Source organism: Danio aesculapii, chromosome 20, assembly GCF_903798145.1.
Source record: "Danio aesculapii chromosome 20, fDanAes4.1, whole genome shotgun sequence".
NCBI lineage: Eukaryota > Metazoa > Chordata > Actinopteri > Cypriniformes > Danionidae > Danio > Danio aesculapii.
This window is the reverse complement of record NC_079454.1, coordinates 55,637,116-55,650,814: the sequence shown is the minus strand read 5'-3', so window position 1 is coordinate 55,650,814 and position 13,699 is coordinate 55,637,116. Positions and strand designations below refer to the sequence as shown.

General features: G+C 40.9%; 1 protein-coding gene across 1 annotated transcript in view; it reads right to left on the bottom strand.

Moving 5' to 3' along the window:
- Positions 1-13,207, bottom strand: part of magl (MAX dimerization protein MGA-like) — a 37,707-nt gene extending 24,500 nt beyond the window's left edge. Inside the window, exons 1-7 of the mRNA XM_056481223.1 lie at positions 13,116-13,207; positions 9,033-9,877; positions 6,199-6,517; positions 2,297-2,408; positions 2,094-2,201; positions 1,452-1,565; positions 674-778 (exon numbers count right to left, since the gene is read on the bottom strand). Of these exons, the coding sequence (XP_056337198.1) occupies positions 674-778; positions 1,452-1,565; positions 2,094-2,201; positions 2,297-2,408; positions 6,199-6,517; positions 9,033-9,826 (1,552 nt within the window). The 5' untranslated portion in view covers positions 9,827-9,877; positions 13,116-13,207. The remainder of the gene's footprint in view (positions 1-673; positions 779-1,451; positions 1,566-2,093; positions 2,202-2,296; positions 2,409-6,198; positions 6,518-9,032; positions 9,878-13,115) is intronic.
- Positions 13,208-13,699: the final 492 nt, after the last annotated feature.

Below are 13,699 nucleotides of genomic sequence, written 5' to 3'. Positions count from 1 at the left end.
AATGCAATATTTATTCTGATGATTTGGAATCATCTTGCACCAAACCGAACAACAACAACAAACTAAAACGAATGCTGAAACTGATAAAAACTAGTAAATCTTCCATAAAAAACTAATTAAACTGACTGAATATCAAAACAATCAGTCAAACCGAAACTAAAACTAATGAAAACCCAAAACTATAATAAGCTTGAATACAGTGAGACACCACACATCTACAATCAAAACAGCAGCAGCAGCAGCAGAATATCACACTCAATCAATGCTGGTGCCAATAATGCTATATCTGTGCACTGAGCAGTGAGTTACTGACCACAGTTTCTACCACAGCTACAAAAATAAATATTGTTTATTTATTAATTCAGATATTTCAGCATGTTCTGCTGCTTAATATCTTTTTGTCAGCGTGTTGACCATCTAATGTCATAATGTGAATATAACAGGAGCGCAACACTTGCTCTGCTTTTTGTTTATATTTGAGATATTCAGAGAAGTTTCATTAAACTCTGTATGTGGCTTTTACTTGTTTCTCAGTTTCCTTTCATACATAATATCCACTGATCGGCAGTTTTAAATAGTCATTATAAGCAAAACACCAAATTAAAAGTGATTTGATTATGCTGAATTAATGGATTATTAAAATAACGTTCATCATCAGTGCTAGTGTTCTTACTGTTAGCTGCGCTGGACGTGCTCCTCAAGCTGAACTTCTCCATCCAGCCTTTGATTCGGGTCAGGTCGTTGGTCTTCCCGGTGCGGGACACGAAACCACTCTCCGCTGACGGGTCAAGAACAGCGAAGTGAAGAGTGAAGAACAGCGTTAACAAGAAAAGTTCATTATTAAAGAGATGCACCCAAAACTTGCTCCAAACAAGCCTGACTTTCCTTCTCCTACACTAGAGGATATTTTAAAGACATTGACTATGGATGTTATTGGTTACAGGTTTCCAACATTCTTCAAAATATCTTCTTTTGTTTTTTTCAACACAGTACAGGAACTCTTTATAGTGAGCACAATTTAGTTTTGGGGTGAACTATCACCTTAACTGCAGGTTAATGCTTTCTGAAAATAAACTTCAAACTCTCATTACAATGATTTACATCATGTAGAACATGACCAAACTATAGCAGAGTTCACGCTGAATTCCTCAAATGCACCAGTACTGCACAGTAGGGTGTAGAATGTGTAATATTGATGGGTTATTTTCACTCATGATGTAAATTTAAACAGGACATCTTTGTGCTCCAGGTCGGTGCTAGAAGAGATACAGCTGCAGCCGGACGTTAATGAGAATTATTAATATTATTCATCCATTAACTGTATTTAACTAACCTCTACACCCAAGCAGACCCTCAGAGTAATGTAAATACAGTCATTAGACAGAGTATTCTGGTCATAACCAGTGGTCAGACGGTGTTGTGTAAATGATGATCATGATTGGTGTACGTACAGGAGGAGGGTGTGTGTTCCTGCGGTGTGTGTGTGACAGCAGCTGGTAAATCTACACCCAGATAATGCAGGTCTACAGGCGCAGTGTGTTCCAGCAGATTCAGCTTCACTCCAACTGCGTACAGACAAACACACTGCAGATGAATACTGAGCTTGAGAGCACACACACACACACACTGAATATTAGATGTGTTCAACTGAGCTGACAAAAACACACACACACACACACACACACTCACACTCTCTCTCTCTCTCTCTCTCTCTCTCTCTCTCTCTCTCTCTCTCTCTCTCTCTGAATAGAAGACGTGTTCAACTGAGCTGACGAGAACACACACACACACACACACACACACACACACACACAACTGCAGCACATCTTCATATTTACTTCATTTTAACATCTGAACTATCAGTCAAATGACAGGAGATACAATGATCATATTTGTGTGTGCGTGTGTGTGTGTGTGTGTGTCAGTTTGACTGTGTGTTTGTGACTGAGTGTCTATTTGTGTTTTCATTGTTGTTTGTGTGTGTCTGTATGTGTTTTAGTGGTGTGTGTGTGCGTGGACGAGTGAGTGTGTTTGTCTGGGTGTCTGTGCATGTATATCTGTGTGTGTATTTGCATCTGTGTGTGTGTGTTGACCTTTCTGCAGCTCTGGATGGAGGATCTGTCTGTTCCTCTTCTCCTTCAGATCCTGCAGTAAAGTGAGCTCCAGCTCAGAGATCCTGTCAGCTTCAGAAACTAGAGGATCTGCACGCGCACACACAGACACACACACACACACACAGCAGATGAAGAGCAGATCATGAGCAGCATAGGGAACACTGCTGCAGCTGAACACACACCTGTAACACACACTGAGAGCTGCTGTGTGTGTGAGGATGGAGATATTGATGGTGGTGGTGGTGGTGATCCCGCGGACCTCCTCATGTTCCCCACATGGACATCCAGAGCCTCCTGATGAACAGAGAGACACCAACAATCTCCAGACAATCATCAACAGATTATTCACCACACACTGGGTCAATATTAACCCTCCTGTGCTGTTGGGTCGTTTTCATCAACTCTGGGTTTAATTTGGCCTCAGCTTTCTCTCTTTGGTTATGTTGGTGCTGTATTTGCCCTATTGTGTGTGTGTGTGTGTGTGTGTGTGTGTGTGTGTGTGTGTGTGTGTGTGTGTGTGTGTGAGAGAGAGCCTTAATGTTGATATGTGTGAGAAACTCAAACTCATCCCCGGAGCTGTTAGAACACAGTAAGTGTATTTCTGCACGCACACACGCACACACACACACACGCACTATAATCTGCTGTTTTACTCCACTGAACTCATAATAAAGACACAGGCCGATCTGAAGGGTTAACGCTGCACACTGATCATCAACTGTGAAAAGGACAGCTTTCTCCTCTTCCCACAGGGAAAACCAGCAACATTTCCTAGAGAAATGCTGTTTTTATTAGCTGTGTTTTTAAATCATTTCTTTATTTTACAATAGGGATTAAAATCGATTACTAGAAGATTCTGTTATACCGTTCCCAAGGTAAATGTTAAGTGTTTTAATGTGTTTTTATTTGTTGTAATCAAAGCTGTGTTTCTGAAACTGATGAAGAGAGCGATCATTGATTTTAACTATTCAGCCTGTTTCTAAATATTAGACATGTTTCTTCAAATCAAATCAATTGCTCAGTGGGCAAAATGGGTTTTTGTTTGTTTAAAAAACGTATTTTAGAGCAGTAATCACGATACCGTGATATCATGGTATTTTTATCCAAGGTTATCATACTGTCAGAAACTTATACAGGCTCATCCCTATGCAAAACTCACTCCTGGGGCCAGACCGAATCTTTTAAACTCAGCAGTGAAAGGGTTAATAACAATAAGGCAGCGGTGGTAGAGTTACTTCGCACTGCAAGACTAAAGCCATGTTTCTATTCACTCGCCTTTTCTGGATCATTCATTTTTCCATCTGTTGTCATGTATAGCCGCACTGCTAAAAGCTTTTCTTACTCAGTCATTTCATCTCATTTCCAGTCCAAATATCTTAAATAAATCTTAAATCAAGACTAGACATGAAAAATGGCTTTAAGTGATGCTTCTGTATGAGATTATATCTCATTAAGATTATTCTTCTTACCCCATTGGCAAATAATTTAGCATGTTTCAAGCAAACATCACTTAATTTTGAGGTGTTTTTTCAGAGAACAGGACATCATTTCTCATGTTATTTCATCTGTCTAGTCTGTATCTTGACTGAAGATTTTTTTTGATATTCGGATTGAAAACAGAACAAAACTATTCAGTTAGTTTCCTATTTTATTATTATTATTATAACAGCTCAGGGATGTTTAAGGACAACACGTGTGTGAACTTTCTAAAGATTTTAGTTCTGTGTTTGAATAAAGGGTTGGAAATGAATGCTTTTCTCTTCTTTAATCCGATTCATCAATTAATCAAAATAATTATTGACAGATTAATGGATTATTAAAATAACCGTCAGTTGAAGCCCTATTTACATTATTAAAATAAACCATAAAACATATTTTTCAGAACTAATTGATTCTAATTCAGACTAAAAACTGAGCAAACATTAGTCTTTAAAACACTATAAATGAGTGAATGTGCAGATATCCTGACTCTGGTGTCTGCTGTTGTCCACTCATCTCGACACATCACTGAACATTCACACCGAAAGCAGCGAGAGCGTCGAAGTAGCTGGAAGTCAGAGATTTTCAATAGGAGCCAGCAGCGATAGGCGGCAAGGAGCAGCGCGATGCATCTTGGCCAGTGTGGGCGTCGAGGAGAGTTGAAATCAAGTCAACTTTATGGTAATGAGCTATGACACGGTTCAGTGGCAACCAATCAGAATGAAGAAGTCCACCGCTTGAGGAGTTCAGAGAACACAGACCTGTGAACTTTACTTCCGACCACAGTTGTTCTCAAGGGTTTGATTAGTGCGGTCACCAGATTTCCAATTATTTACTGTGTGGGTTTAATGTATGTTCCTATAAGAAAACACAGTAGCTTGTTTCAAAGCAGCTTAATATAGAAGATTATAGTGTGTCAGTCCAGTTTTCAGAGCTGAAGTTCAGTTTAGTTCAGTTCAGTGTGGTTTAACTATAGGTGTGAGGCTAGCAGCGTAAAGAGGCCTTAATTAATGCGTGCGTAACTTTTCAGAGTGCTGAGAGTGCACCGTGATTCACGTGACTAAAACTGAACTGACCGATAAGCTTCATACTTTGTGTGGAATATACACAATTCTGTAGACTAATTACTTCAGACAAACACTGCAGAGCTGGAGCATTTCCTCCATTAATAACACATGTATCAGAGCTGCAGAACAGCAAAGGGGTGTGAGAACATGTGTGTTGAAAATGGTGAAGGAAGTGACGTGTTCACACATTCCACTCGCTTTTAGATTCGATATGTGGACGGCCCGTTAACCGTTTCCTTCAAAGAAGCACCTGAAGTCTGCAGTTTAGGGATTATTTTGTGTACACCAGCGCATCATTGAAGATGATAGATCGATCCCCTTTTTTGCAAAACGTGTCGTAAAAAGATTGCTGCTAAAGGATCAAACTATCTAATTTGATGCAGCACCTGCAGGATCACCAACCATTTTACACACTCTAGGAAAGATAAAATCCATAACCAAGTTAAATTCCGTGACAAATTACTTGAATGAAATACTTTGGTGAGAATTAAATATTAATGGTGTCAAAATCAATGCTGTAGCGGTGAGAGGCTTTCAGTGCAACGTATAGAAATGATGTGTTAAATTATTAAAATGATTATGCATATATGAAAACAGATGAAAACAGCAGTTCATTATAGTTAATATCACTCTTTTATATTGACAATAACATAAATATTCATTTAAATTAAAGAAATATACTGATTTATTTTGAGAAATAAAATACCAAACAAGTTCATAATCGGCGTCACGGTGGTGCAATGGGTAGCATGATCCCCTCACAGCAAGAAGGTCGCTGGTTCGAGTCTCAGCTGGGTCAGTGTGTGTTTCTGTGTGGAGTTTGCATGTTCTCCCTGTGTTGGTGTGGGTTTCCTCCGGGTGCTCCGGTTTCCCCCACAGTCCAAACACATGCCCTATAGGGGCATGATGAACTAAATTGACCGAAGTGTATGAGTGTGTATGGGTGTTTTCCAGTACTGGGTTACAGCTGGAAGGGCATCCGCTATGTAAAATATTTGCTGGAATAGTTGGCGGTTCATTCCGCTGTGGCGACCCCTGATAAATAAAGGGACTAAGCTGAAGAAAAACGAATGAATGAATGAATAAGTTGATCAACAGTATCGTTCAGACAGAGGATCAGCAGCCTGTGACTACATCTGATCTCTTTAAAAGGGAAACCCTCAGATTTACAGAAGACAAACACTATTGTTTTCATTTAATCTTATTTTATTGATTGATTTATTGATTGTTTGTTTGTTCTGTCATTTAGTTTAATAATATTATCAGTCGTCTTTAAATGCCAAACACTTGTTTTCACTTATTGTTAAGTCCACAGAGAGAAATGGACCATTGTTTGTGTTTATTATTATTTATTACTGAGCAGCAGTAAAGAACACTCAAACACAGGGGGTGTCATGTGATTTACTACACTAGTGGTGTTTTGTAATGAATGAATGCAGGATAATCCTGAAACCGTGATTATTCCTCAGACTATAATCACACAACCAGCATCTATAGTCGCTGTACCCCTACTCTGATCAGACTATAATGAGCGTTACCTTTGCAGTGAAGGACACAAACAGCACCCCCTCCACATCCTCCAGGTCTGGCTGCATGCAGACGTCAGTGGGTGTGCTGATGCTTTGTACTCTTCTTCTGTGGTCCAGCAGCGATTGTACATTCTTCACACGTGTCCACCACTTGGCTCTGGCCTTCTTCCCTCTCTTCATAGGCCGGGGCCTGCGCAGAACCACACGCTGCCCCCTACTGAGGGGACGTCGCTCTGCTTTACTGGGGCTCCGCTGGCTGGATCTGGCCATCTGAGAGTCTCTGACTGCTGCGCTGGACACACACTCATCAGGAGAGGTGTGTGTGGAGCTGACCAACACAGAACACAACATCATCAGCGTTGAGCTATCTGGATTATAGACAGATCTCCAAAGATGCATTTCAAGTACAGAAATCTGTGCTTTTAAAACGGATGAAGACAGCAGAAGTCTGAGAAATTAACACTTGAACAGGGTCTCTGCAGATAACATGATGTCAAATTTAAGACTTTAAGACCATTAAGTATTAAATGTAAGACCTATATGACAATATCAAAAACACACGAGAGAAAATGTAAAAGCACAAGATTAGTGGTAAAATAAATGCATTTAAATTGAGCAGTACTAAAGACAGGTTAAATGCACCACTGAACTACAGAAAAAACAAACATCTTAACACTGATTTATACTTTCGCCTGGCGCTGTATCGCACACCTCACGAGACGGATGAGGCTTTTATACTTGACACGTTCACCATTGAGATATTCTTATAAATGACAGGGGGCGGTCAAACAAAACAGACAGTAAAATCAGACGAATAAAAAGATAATCATTATCATTGAAGATGTTTTTGAGGGACTCTTTTTTTTAACAAACTTATCCTTCAGGTTTCTCCAAACTTTTACATAAACGTTCCTCCTTTCCCATGGCTGTTGCAATCTCTAACCAAGAATTATTGGTCATCTGGTTCTCCCTATGATCACGCATGGAAGAATCATAAAGATGTCAGTACAGACAGACGTACCTGTTTCAGACAACATCTCTTCAAAGTGTTTCATATTCAACTCAAATGCGGCGCCGCAGGAACTGTTCGCCTGACTCTCAAAACATTTCATTAGCTCCTCTATAGCGTTATTACACTGACAAATGTCGTCAGCGCAGTATTACAAGTCAAGAGCACATTCATGTAATACGAGCGAGCGAATCTCTTTTCTAGTGCACCGATTTCCTGTTTGTGGACAAAACTGCGTGCGAGCTCTCAAATATAATACGCTGCTCACGCACAGATTCTCTCGCTCTCAAATATGCACTGCTCACGCACAGATTCTCTCACTCTCAAATATAATACACTGCTCACGCACAGATTCTCTCGCTCTCAAATATGCACTGCTCACGCACAGATTCTCTCACTCTCAAATATAATACACTGCTCACGCACAGATTCTCTCGCTCTCAAATATGCACTGCTCACGCACAGATTCTCTTGCGCAGTCTCAGTACACTGCTCCCTCTCCCTTTCGTGCTTTTGATGTGATTTATATTAGTACACTATTTCTTACCAATAACCAAAATACTAAAATAGAGGTACATATCACATTTTTAATCTAATAAAACATCACAGTTTTGGCTGTGTGGTATATGATGAGATATTTCCAGTTTCAAACACTGGAAGACAGAGAATAGTTTTATTTTAAAACATTTATTAAACATCCACAAGGTGCACCATACTAATCAAATAAAAACATTTAAATATGACTAACGCAAGCAGAAACGTAACTGTGATAGAAAAAAAGGGAAAAATGATGAGGTAGCCTACTGTACTATTCACTCTTCAAATAAATCTCTCTATCAATCCCATTATATCACTAAAATAAAGTGAACACGTCTCTGCTGTACTGTGTTTAGTAAAGTACAGTATTCAATTCAATTCCCCTTTATTTGTATAGCGCTTATACAATGTAGATTGTGTCAAAGCAGCTTCACAAAAAAAGCTTCACAGTAAAGTACTTCAATTACTCTATAGTGGTAATACTATATTTGCTATGGTAACACAACTAGTGTATTATAAACAAACTACCCAGTGCTTTATTTATTTATTTATTTTACAATATAGGGTATATTATACTACAATTGACCACACTTTACTATAGTAAAACTACACTGTATTTCATTTGATCAGTTCACTATTCTTAATACTACAGTATGCTGAAGGATCTCTGGAGAGCAAAAGCATGAAAGGAGTCAGACAGAGCGAGAGCAGATCATTCGCACGTGAGCAGCCAGTGCTTTGAGAGCTTGCGAGCAGTTTTGTCCATGAACAGAGGAAACCGGACCGTGAGCAGAGATTCGTCCTCTCGTATTACAGCGCTCCCGACTTATAAAACTGCGCTTACGACATTTGTCAGAGAAATAACAGCATACTCCGCCAGCCGAAATCATGTCGCGCGCACTCAAAGCGAACTTCCGCAAACACATTGATGACGTCACATTCGCCGCACGCACTGAGTTTAATAACAGAAAGCTGATTGGCTATTGCAAGTTGACCTTTTTGTAGTTGTAATACCGCAAATTACAAATGGACTAGTGAAATAAAGAACTACAACACCCCAAAAACCTAGCAACAACAACAGCAAAAGAATCAGCATTAGATGTAGCGTTACACGAACATCGCAAAAATAAGACCTGTGCAGAAATATTTAAGACCTAGAACAGCCAATTTAAGACTTTTAAGAGCCTTAAATTTCGATTTTTACATTTTAGACTTTTTAAGACCCCGCGGGGACCCTGTTGAATCTAGCAAACTTCAGTGCAGCTCTCCTCAATAATAATACGCTTATTTCCCATACCTGAGGTGCTGCTCTTCGTCAGAGGCGGTGTGGTTGGCTGTGTGTGTGCGTGCTGGCGTCAGAGCCAGTTTGAGTTTGTTCTGAATGAGGCGAGCGCTGGACTCGTCCTCTCTGAACGCCAGCATGAAGGGATTGCAGTCGATTTTAAGCCGGGTGATCTGCGGGTTCTGGTAGCTGGTCACAGCGTAGAACTCAGTCTTGGGGAAGGTGAACATGTGCACGTCAGGACTCTTCAGCGGGACAGCCCGCTCTAGACAGGCGCTCACCGGAGCCACGTACAACCGCGGCTGATAGCGGTGCATGGGCCGCAGAAGCACACCTTCCCGCTCGCAGGAGTCCTGCGTCAGCTTCACCGTGTAGAAGGACACCGGGCTGTCCATCCAGTGCTGGCCCACAGCCGGAGAGTCAGGGTGGAAACACACAGGGCTCTGCAGATGAGCTTCACCCGGGCCGTCCGGCTCCCACGCCTCCCCGTTAAACCGGTGTCGGAGATCATCCAGCGGAGCGATGTCCATGAGCAGGAAGTACTGCAGGTCAGGGTCCAGCCCGCGCAGGCGGAAGCGGCAGCAGGGGAACATGCGTCTGCCCTGCGGCGTCAGCAGCATCTCCGTGCCCAGGCTGTGGAAGCGGCTCCAGACGGACTCGTTCTCCAGAGTCGCCTCTATAACCCTGCTGGGACGGCTCTCTGTGGATACTAAAGCTCCAGAATCCACTGGATTTGTGCATTTTACCATGTCATGATTTCCCAGCATTCCCTCTGCTGTGATCTCCATGGCTGCAGGATGCTCAAACATCAGGCCAGTGCAGATCTGGCAGGATTAGAGTGATTATAGCATCTGAAACGGCTGGAAAAACAAGAGAAATCAGTCATCCGTGAGGTCAAACAGACAGATCAATAACCATACTACTGTCTTATTTAGAGCCGCTTCAATGAAAGAGCCTTAAAACGAGTGTTTTTATCTGATAATTAGCATAATCTCAACTGAAACATGAAGATGGAGCATTTTCATTTTGGGTCAATATCCCTTTAACGCAGTGACAGAAGTCTAGGGCTGCACGATTAATTGAAAAAAGATCGCCATCTCGATTCGACCCTACAGGCGATCTTAATTCGGCTTTTCTACGATTCAGCCAATTATATTATTAAAGTCAGGAGAGAAGTGTAAAGACGGTCAAACAAGTGGTCACAGCAACATCGACAGACATGCCAAATGGCATTAAAAGTGTCTCATACTCCATTTATAAGGTATAAATCACCCAAAAATGTCCTTTCTGCCTTACTGTATTGATGTATTCACGGCCGCGAAATCACACGCGAGCTGACCGTGAGCTGTTTGTTTACTCCTCAGAGAACTCGCATGAACAACGTCTAATGAAGGTGTAAATAACGTTCAGTTTGATGCGCAGAGTGATTGTTTTGAAGCCGCAGCGGAAACATGATTCTCATGTGTATGTTTTTTCTCACAGTGACTGCAGCCATGAGCCGCACTCGGCAGTGAAAGCAGAGCGCACATCATTTGAATGGTCATATCGCATTTTACAGTAATGATCGTTACAGTAACGACAAGCATTAGATGTTTTTTCTTTCATCATAAACACAAAGAGTTGTGCATGAGAATAAATGACAATAACCGCATCACCACCTTACCGCTATAATGAGATGTCAGCCGCGGTGATGTGGCTATTACCGTCATCACCGCTCATTTTAGTTTATTATTTATTTTTGCTTGTGAATCTTTCAGGATTGTAAAGAAAAACAGAATAAACTAAATAAAGGGAATAAAAGGCCTGACCTGAGTATTTTACACTTAAATTACAAGTTTAGTTTACAAAACGAAAACACTGAATCCTTTAATAACCAGCATAGGCTGTTTTTATTTTAAGCTTATTTTAATAAAGCAGGCCTACTAACTCAAATCAATTTTTGTGTGTCCAATTTTTTCCTGTGCCAGTTTGGTAGTTTAACTACTTCACAACACTCCGTCACCTGCTCAGCGCGAGGGTGAAGGAGAAAAGTGCAGCGCTGAGGTCAAATCATATTCTCAATCTCAAGTTATAATCTTTAAAATAATGACCTGTATTAAACATGTTGATAAAGGGATTGGGATAGAGAAATTACAGCGGTGTGTTAAAAATGCTTATTTTCTGTTTAATTTTAATGCTTAATTTTATATTTATGTATATTTATGTATATATATATATATATATATATATATATATATATATATATATATATATATATATATATACACACATGGTTTCCGCTACATTCATTCTTCCATGGCGGGGCGCCACACCAGGATTCATCCCGCCACGGCTACATTTACAGCTTCTCATTCAAAACATTTTATTATTTTAATAGCGGGTGATAATCGCACCAAAGTGTATTAAAAGGTAAGTGAATTATAACAGCGCGAACTTTTCTGTAACCGTAGTAGTGCTGTGCGTCATTTGTTTAACCCTTTAAGGTTACGTGCTGACTGACTGACTGGCTGACTGTGACAGGTGCGTGATGCGTGAGGCCAGCAAACACAACGCCGTTTTACTTTATTTCAGGACGCATTAAAACCAGAGGCATTCATACATATTCCTAGAAAATCTAATAAATGTTGGAGACATACTCGTTACATAAACACTAAATCGCACCTCAGCAGCGTTTATTTGATAGTGCACAAGAAGATCTGTGCGCTCTTAAAGCAGCTTATATTTGAGGGGGAGGCAAGAAGTTTTGTGCACGAGCAGAAAAAAAAATTGGCGCGCAAGCAAAGAGATCCGCATGCTGTAGGCTATTATATAAATGCGATCTCGACTTTTAATACTGCGCTCACGACATTTGTCATTGAAATAACGCCACAGCTAGTGTAAAAAAAAGGCCTGCCGCCACAGCTGGAAAAAATACTAGAGGAAACACTGTATATATATAAATGTGTGTGTATATATATATATATATATGCGCGGTTAACGGACATACTGCATGATTTCTTGCTTCATCACCGCGGTAACAGAAAATCCGTTACCGTCACAGCCCTAAGCCTACGAGCATGCGGATCTCTTTGCTTGCGCACCATTTTTTTCTGCTCATGCATAAAACTTCTTGCCTCCCCCTCAAATATAAGCCGCTTTAAGAACACTACTACGGTTACAGAGGAGTTCGCGCTATTACAATTCACTTACCTTTTAATACGTTTTGGTGCGATTATCACCCGCTTATTATCGTGCAGCTCTACAGAAGTCTGTGTCGAAACTTCTTAGGAAGCTGGAAGACTAGCATCAGCATTAAAAAGCTACTGAACTCATTCTCATCCAGAACGGTCCGTGATATAATCATACATCTGTGTGCTGTGTAGTAGCGTGAATATAAAACAGTAAATATCAACAGTGATGGTCTCGCAAACACACAAATCATCAAACGCATTCACTGTACTAATCCACAATCAACCATTTAATTTAATACTGGACTAACAAAAACACAAGTGAGCTGCTTTATCTGCACAAACACACATTCACACACAATGCGAATTTAGAGAATGGCGTCGAATTTACATCTAATTCAACCAATGACGCGGGATGGGGGCGGGGCTTTAAGTGTTGCTGACCAATGTCTGACGAGGAATCCAAAAACCTGTCCGCAACAGTCATTGTTATGAACATGATTTGTTTGAGCAAAGAAATGAAACACAACAAAGTAAAACTACACACTAAAAGCTGCTCTGCCACGCAGACAACACTAGATTTAATAATTCTACACATCTTCCCACAGAATAACATCGATATTGTTAGCGAAAGCGACGAGTTTACCCACGCTGGACAGCGCTGTTGAACGGTCAACATGGCGATCGCTGCAGTTTCTGAACGTTACAAACAAACCAGCACACATGCTCTTCATGAAACGCGGACTGGAAGATATTTAACGCACAACTGAGAGACAAACAGTGGTCATGGCAGAGGACTCGCACACACAGCAGTTAACTTACAGTTAGTTTAGTCGCTAACTAGCACTATTTACCCTGCAGCCCAGGCTCCTGGAGTCTGTCAGGCGGGTTTCCAGTCCACAACCCCCGCGTGGAGCCGTCGGTCACTCACCTCACTCTCTCTCCGTCATTTTCTGTTCGGTGTTTGTCGGTAAACTCGTGATTCCCAACCGAAATCTTCCTCCAGACCAACTGCTCCGGCGCGCTCTGTGACCACGTGACGTCACTCTCTGTAACCGCTCCCGCTCATGCTGCTTCCCGCTGAACCAATAGCGTGGCGTTCCTAAACTCAGCGGTGTTTCACCACGCTCACCAGTTTAATAAACAGCTGTTCCTGCAGTTTATAAGCGCATCAGACGTTAATGTGGAGAATCACGGCTGTTTTTATGTTTTAAAGCGGTTAATAAATTATGCAGAGTTGGTTTTTAATCATGTTTCGAGGTGCGGTACTTACTTTTAACATTACAAGATTGTATTATGAGTTTTTTTTTTCATTTTATTCGTCCTCTTATCACAATTTATCGAACAAAAACATGTTTAATTGATTTTAGTTTACTTAAATCCACTTAATTCTTTTAAGTCACTATCTAGTCTTTTTTGTGTATATTCTGTTCTCGCGGCGTTCTCCTCCCGGAAGTGACATCACAGTATTGGAGGGAAAACGGCAGCGGTGAGTTGTGAATTAGATTATTTCTG